The 7,858-nt window shown below is 37.0% G+C and overlaps 1 protein-coding gene across 1 annotated transcript in view; it reads left to right on the top strand.

The window, feature by feature from the left end:
• Positions 1-6,744, top strand: part of LOC110102270 (SET and MYND domain-containing protein 4-like) — an 11,898-nt gene extending 5,154 nt beyond the window's left edge. The window contains exons 5-9 of the mRNA XM_028701353.1: positions 3,860-4,067; positions 5,113-5,222; positions 5,545-5,940; positions 6,010-6,132; positions 6,559-6,744. Coding sequence (XP_028557186.1) covers positions 3,860-4,067; positions 5,113-5,222; positions 5,545-5,940; positions 6,010-6,132; positions 6,559-6,729 — 1,008 coding nt within the window. The 3' untranslated portion in view covers positions 6,730-6,744. The remainder of the gene's footprint in view (positions 1-3,859; positions 4,068-5,112; positions 5,223-5,544; positions 5,941-6,009; positions 6,133-6,558) is intronic.
• Positions 6,745-7,858: the final 1,114 nt, after the last annotated feature.

The raw sequence follows: 7,858 nt of genomic DNA, 5'->3' as shown, positions 1-7,858 counted from the left end.
AATCCTGTTCTCGACGTTTGCAGCGGACCGGAGAACCACCTATACGCGCTCTTGTAGCACGGTAGGAGGGAGCCCGGTGCGAAGCATACGACGAGGCGGGTAAGCCCTATACACGCTCTTGTAGCGTGGTGGGGACGGTCCTCGACCTCGACACCGACATCGCCGACGACTGCTACGCAAAGGTATGATGTTCCAAATCCCATTCTCGACGTTTGCGGCGGACCGGAGAACCACCTATACGCGCTCTTGTAGCACGGTAGGAGGGAGCCTGGTGCGAAGCATACGACGAGGTGGGTGAGCCCTATACACGCTCTTGTAGCGTGGTGGGGAGAGCTACTGGTGTTCTCGTACGGGTACTGCTGAAGGCCCCATACACGCTCTTATAGCGTGGTGGGATGAAATTTGTACGGCCGCGGTGTCTGAGGACACCTACCATACACGCTCGAGTAGCGTGATGGGAAGGCTCAGCTCCCCTATTTTCTCCCAAATGGGGGATATGTTGAGGTGCTGCCGAAATTTTCACTGAAATGTACAAAGACTTGAACAATAAGAAGACCTTCTTGGGCAACAATATAGAAGATCTGTACTTGAACAGAAATGTACAAAACTTGAACTAAAATGAGCAGAGGATCTGTACGATAAACAGTGGACTTGTGGACCTAAATCTGAACAAAACTCTAAATGATTTCTAAAAGTCAAAATCAAATGAAATAAAATCAAACTGGGACCAAAATTCAAATTATTCGAATATGACATTGCACTTGCAGAGACTTCAGAAGACCTTGAACGTGTACTTCGAATTCGAACTATGCAATACCAAGTGAAACTCGAACAAAACTTTAGACCACAAGGATCTGTGGACTTGAGCACTTGAACTCGCACTTGAACTCGTGCTATACAACATTATGTGGGAGTTATAGACTCGATGAACTCGAGTCTAAATGAAACTTAATTTGAATTCAAACACATACAAGGAACAAAGCTTGAATCACACACAAGGGAACTCAAACTACAAGAACATTTGTACGGTTAATAGTGACTCAAAGCATGTTACATAGCTTTAATATATGAACTTCTACGACAATCCCTACAATGCTTGTTGATTGAAGAAGGCAATATTGACGTTTGATAGTGGAAGGCCCGCCCCTATAAACAAAATACAATCATCAAGCCACCTGAGATTGGTGGCAAGTGGGCATGATGTGGGAACAGTGGGTCTTCTACGAACATCTCTAGGAGGTCATAACAAATACAACGGATCCCTACAAACAAACACGAGCCGCTTGTGGATAACAACAGTGGGTATATCGTAAGCACATCAAATCACTGTGGACACAAGTACGAATATCACCTACGACAGTGGTGATAAAAGTGCTGTCAGTACACCAGGTACAAAGGCAACCCGATGTACGAAAAAGGACACCCCCTGGCAGAAGGGAGGAAATGTTTGAACAAAGTAGAACCAAACTTCCTGGTATTCCAAAGTCTCTTCTTAGTGCTATACTCGAGAAGAAAATAGTTCTGGTTCCCACAAACACCGGGAATAACAAATCCATTACACTGATCATCTTAAAAAGAGTTCTTTACAAAACAACAAATTTCAAAATCCGAAAAGTTCTTCCCCGGTGAATGAGAAAGGGGGAGTCAACATCAAGACGCACGCCACCAAATCTGCAACATCTATACAAGTAGATAGAAGGCGTCTACAATCCACAACGATCGCCACCGGATCCGTAACATTCGTACTAGCGGACAGAAGACGTCTATAAATACTTCCAAAATACCCCTGCACGTGCACCATAAATTGTATACACATAGGTATATTGAAGGGGAAAATATAATCCTGACTCGCATGGACCCCGGCGAGCGTGTTATTGGTACACACGTGACGCCTAGGGATGCTGCGCAAGCCGATAAGTGAATTCAAGTTCGAATCTGATCCTTCTATGCGGATCAATAGCAGTTGACAGGGTTTGAACCTTTAAACAAGTACACGGTTGTGGGGACCGATGTATTTGTTTTAATACATTCATATTAGGCCTTCAAGGCCTACAATCAAAAGAATTTCACTAAACAAAGGCATAAAGCCTATGAAACCCGATCCTCCTAGGCAGATAAATAGGAGTAGACAGATTTCGAATCATCAGATAAATACGAGGTCACAAAGTTGACTGGAATATTTATTTTGTACATTCATATTCGGCCTTCAACAAGGAAAATTCATGAACAAAGGCATAAAGCCTACGAGAAACCCGATCCTCGAGCAATAGTTTGGTCGAGTGACAAGGTTCAATCAACATAGAGAAATGACCCCAAACACCCCGATGATGGCCGTGTTGAATGTAGATCTCTACCGGAGGGGTTCACAAATACTTTCAAATGTCTCCCAAAAGTCCATTCAAAATCTAAACTCCACTCAAAATTCAAAATTTTACAAATCCTAAAATCCAGATATTTAAAATTGAAATAAACTATCAATCGCTTAAAGCAAAATCCATCCATCATCCGCAACAGTTTGCCGAGGTGGACAAATCAAAATTTACTTCGGCTCATAAAGAGCCAAATGCCTAGTCGAAAATATCACTATGATTCATTCTCAAACAAATCTCCTGCCAGTAAGGACGTGGTACGTGTCCTCTAACCGGCGGTTTTGCCGCCAAATGGCACCGCAGGATAAACGGTTACGACGACCCGGGGCCCTCTGAACCGAGTGGTTTTGTGGCCAAATGGCACCACGGATACTGGTTATGGCCAGAGCCAATACACTCCTTATTGGCATCAAATCCTTGAGATATGAATCAATAGGATATGATCGATAGGGCACAAAGCCCTCTGTTAGCTAATTAATTATAGGGGCTTGCGCCTATAGGAAACCAGAACTTAGATCATAAAGTCCTCACAAAATGAGGGCGAAATCTCTGGGTAGTGTCTTATCTACAAACCCATTTGCCTTCCAAAATTTACCCCGAAACTTAGTTTGTTAAAACTCCCTCGCCGAATAAAAAGAAAAGCAGGCGGGGAGGTCGGGGCCGAATTTTCGGAGCCCACAAAGGGGAATAAGGAAGAAGTAGAATAACTCAGTTAAGGAGGTATTTAAGTTCATTTTTGCCTACCAAATACACTCCAAATGTAGGTAAATATAAGGATACAATGGTCACTCTAACAACATAGTAACATAACCCACTTTAACATTAAACTTGTTGACCCTAACATAACCAACCCTATCATTATGTACTAACTCATATACTCTCTTATAATTACATATTAAACAACTAATAGTCTTTATGACCTATAAACTCAATTACTATCTATTAATTGTATCATTTCTACTTGGTCATGATTTCCAATTGGTTTTGTTATTGATTTGTTTTCCAATTCTATGTATTATTTCTAGTAGGAGGCTATTACATTACAATCTAGATGGATTTCTTAGCATTTTTGGTTTCATAGAAAATATAAAATGAAGAGATTGTATTTGAGTGTTTTATGTTATTCTGTGTTTCTTATTGTAGTTCTACATTAACAAGTTTTGGACCCTAAGATGATTTGATTTCAAAAAGGCAAAAGAGTTGCATGATTTGTGACCTGTAAAGTTAATTAATTATAGACATGGCAATTAGTAATATGTTTAAGTTCGAAATTTTCTGCTATTTTTAGTAATTTTGCCTTGCTCTTTGCTTTGTCACTATTATATGGATTTGTATTCTTGTTCTACTGAAACGGATCAAAAGTTGGCAGTTTTCAGTTTCCATCGTATAGTGTAGCTATTGTCTTCCACGGTAAATTGTAGTAGTACATTTTCTGCTTCTCACTGCAATTGGTATTACTATTTTCATTGCTTACTTCGCCTTAATTTTAGGCTTGGTACAGGAGAGGGAAGGCAAATGCTTCACTCCAACGGCATGAATCTGCAATATGTGATTTACAGATTTCTTTGTTTATGGAAGGTTCTGTATCTGGGAAAAACCAGATAAAGGAAGATATTCAGTTACTATTACCTCATCGCAGTAAGGCAACAAATGAGTCAGATTATACAAAGAAAAATGAGAAATTACATGCTGTTTTAGGTATTGTTTCATCTTTTAATATAACACATTTTCTTTCTGTTTTTTATTTTTTAAAAATCTAATCATACTTGCTGACTATATCCAGACATGCATGGGTTGTTTAATTATTTACTTTATCCTCTACATTTTATCTTGCAACAATGTCATCAAACTGAGCAAATTCAGGGATTCTATGATAAGCTTGAATAATTACCACGCAATTAGGAGCATAATGACACTTAAAGTTTAATAAACATTCATTTGACGATATTGACCACCTGATCTTTGTGCTTAGGACATATAACTTATGTTAATAAATAGAAACAACTCTGTTACTGAAATGGGAAATTGCTCAAAGAGATCAGCAGCAAGTTTTTTGTCACTCCTTGCTGAAAGATGATGCTGGTATACGTATTGATGGGACCTCTCATGCACTTGGTACTTCCTTTTTCTTTCCTTCATTGCTTCATAATATTTTATTGGAAGAGCTTTGGACCAAAATAAACCTATTAAACATGTTCTGTTACACCCTCTTGTAAACACTTGTCCTATTCGTAAATTCTCCACAACTATGAATATCTCCCTTCCTTCAGACCTCTAATTTTTTGGTTTGTCATCCTTTATATTTTGTCAGGGGTAGCCTACATGCTGATTTTGAATGGTACTTATAAGAATTTTTTTTTTTTCTGTTTAATGTCTTAGATTGTCCTAACTTTTTGGAAGAACTATGAATATTTAATTTAAAGTAGTATTGTATCTTTCTTGTTGAATTCATTCTAGAAGTCTATCATTTAATTTTGTTTTGAAGAACAATATTTTTCCTGCGAATTTTAATTTAGATAAAATTATTAAAATGCATCCGGTTTCGCTTCTGTTGCTACCCTATTTTCATGAAGTCACCAATGTTTAACTGTAGAAATAAATTTTCTTAGATTTTCCTTGAAATCACACTGTATATTTGAATGCAATTTGTTGACATGGGAAACTGATAATTTCTTAGTCAAATGATTCCTAAAAGTATGTGCCTTTATTCAAAATATGCTAAGCAAAATATTTTTTGTTACAGCCGATACTAAGCTGCATTGCGTTACAACACCAGATAAAGGCAGAGGAATGGTCTCTTCAAATGACATTCCTGCAGCTTCATTAATTCACACCGAAGAACCTCTTGCTACGGTTTGCTATTCCCTTAATCAGCATTGAGTACATTTTTTATTCTTGCTCTTTATTTCCCTAGTAAACACGAGCATATACTTGAAAATCTGCTACCCAGTAGAATAATGCTTCGTTTGGGACAGCTTTTTTGCTGCTTCTTAAAATAGCTTTGTAGTAAAAAAGAAAAATGTTTGTACTAAAAAGATGCTTTGAGAAGAAAATAGAAAGCCGTCTCAAACGAAGCCTAATTTCTTTCTCAGGAATAAAGTCATTCTTTTTCACTAACTTCTCATTCTTATATTGAAGTTATTAGTTGTTTCTTACTTCCCACAGTGTTATGTAGATTATTACAAAGTCTTGCCGGGAAACACATTGCCATTTTTGCTTCAATGAAGTTCCTACAGATCCTTTGTTCTGCAGATCATGCACAATACCACTTTACTGCTCCGAGCATTGCTTAGAACAAGCTGTGGGCTGTAACTTTGTCAGGAGCAATGATTTTTCTAATTTTCAGAATAATTTATCAGTAGAACTTTGGAAATATGCTACAGAAAGCATCTCACTATATCATAGTGCTCGTGAAAATGGTGGTGATCTGCCTGAACATACTCATGAATGTGGGGGCGCACACTGGCCTGCTGTTTTACCACCTGATGTAGTTTTAGCTGGTAGAGTCATGATGAAGTCCATTGAGAAGAGAAAACTTTCTGGAGGATTGGATAAGAATATTGAAACTTTGGTATATTTCTGAGCCTTCCTATTCTTGATAAATTCCAAGGAAATGTCTCATCACATTTTGGATTTTTAGGATTTCTCTTACAGTTATAACAAAATTCCTCCTGATCACAAGTTGGAGATGCATCTATATGCCCTGGTTTTGGCTTGTTGTCTTCGCCATTATTTGCCATCTCTTGAGACTTCTATTTCCAAGGTATGCTGATACTAGAACATTTCTTAACATTTTTTTCCAATTTGCTTAACTCTTATTAGCTTATAGGTAGCAGGGCATGAACTTTATACTATCCAATTAGGGGTATATTATTAAATATGTATCATACATTATTTATAATAATATCTTGAAGCATAGAAATAAGGAATATGTGAAGTGTTAAAGCTGTAAAGAGAAAGTGGAAGGGTAACTGAGTCAAAAAAGATTTATTTGGATCTTCAACTTGGTCATTCACTAACCTTTACCAAACACCCCTTGTTTCAATAATTACATATATGCACCTTTCTTATGAATGATAAACTTGGTCATTCTCTACCCTCTGGTTAAGCGTGAATAGTTTCTTGTATAATTTCAGTTGCATTTGCTATACCTGATAAATAGTCACCATTCCTCAAATTTTCTTCGCAGTTTGTTTTGCTGATATCCCAGATTAAGGTGAATTCTATGGCAGTTGTGCATATGAAATCATCTGATGAGCCTGATTTGTCGAAAAAATCATCAGACCTCTCTGCAATTGGAAATGCTTTTACTTCTACTGTTGAGCAGGTATGTTTCTTCTTCTCTTCCGTAACTTTTTAACTTAGCGCAAATGAATAGAATTAAAAGCTATCCTTCCCAGCGAAAATTTTTGATAGTCTCTACCCTTGCGTCTTAATCTTTCTGAAGGATGATAGTTTGAATTTCATTTTGAGGAAGAATAAGAGATTGTAGATGAATGATGAGGTTTGGCATTAGGGACATTTCCCTCAACCCACATGTTACATCATTATAGTATCTATGCATTAGAAGTAACAACAATAATACTGGTTCATTCTTGTTTTGCATGATGGTCAACCAAACAATTTTTCTTCTTGATGAAAGTTGTAAACATGTTTATGGCGGTCAGTATCCCCCATAACCCTATTAGTTTTGATAATATTAATTTGAGTAATTCCTTAGTTCTCCTGCATAGCTTTCATCCTTCTTTTTGTCTCAAATTTTGGTTTTGATTCAGCCAACAAATTACTACGTTTCTGTGAGAAGCAATATGTTTGGAAGAGATGCAAGAAACCCACAATGGCTAATGAATTGACTGAAAATTTTCCTTAGCTTTGTTGCTCATTTGAAGGTTGTACTAGTATCTTTGCCGTTTAATTGAGTATCTAGGTTTTTAGATGGTCTTTTATGTCATTTTGTTTTAGGAATTTGTTGCAAAATTTTTATGTTTTTGCATGCATTTTGGCTTATATGGTTTCAAGTTGATCAAGGTTCAAGTTTCTTTGGTCAAGCCATATTTTTGTTTAATGGTTTAAAAATCGTAATTTGGAGAAAAAAATCTAAATAATCTTGATTTCAACCATAATTATATTTATTAGAATTAATTAATTTTAATAAGTTATAATTAATTTTGAATTAATTATGACTTATTTTAATTAATTGATTTTAATAATCTTAATTAATTATTTTAATTAATTATAATTAATTAAAGATTATTATTTAATTAATTTTATTTAATTGATGTTAATTATAATTAATAAAAAAAATGCTTGCCCTCCTACCTCGATCCGCGAGCCCTCCACCGCCGATCCGCCAGCCGACCAAGGTATAATTTCTGGAACCTAGGCTCACTTTCTTACCTCGGCATATGTGTCGAGTCGGTGGTCTGCCTATACACGCTTTTCTTAGCGTGGTGGGAGGGGCAACCGGCGCGACACCTACGACAAGGTAG

Source organism: Dendrobium catenatum, unplaced genomic scaffold (assembly GCF_001605985.2).
Source record: "Dendrobium catenatum unplaced genomic scaffold, ASM160598v2 fragScaff_scaffold_1679, whole genome shotgun sequence".
Classification (NCBI taxonomy): Eukaryota; Viridiplantae; Streptophyta; class Magnoliopsida; order Asparagales; family Orchidaceae; genus Dendrobium; species Dendrobium catenatum.
This window is presented reverse-complemented; position numbering and strand designations above follow the sequence as displayed.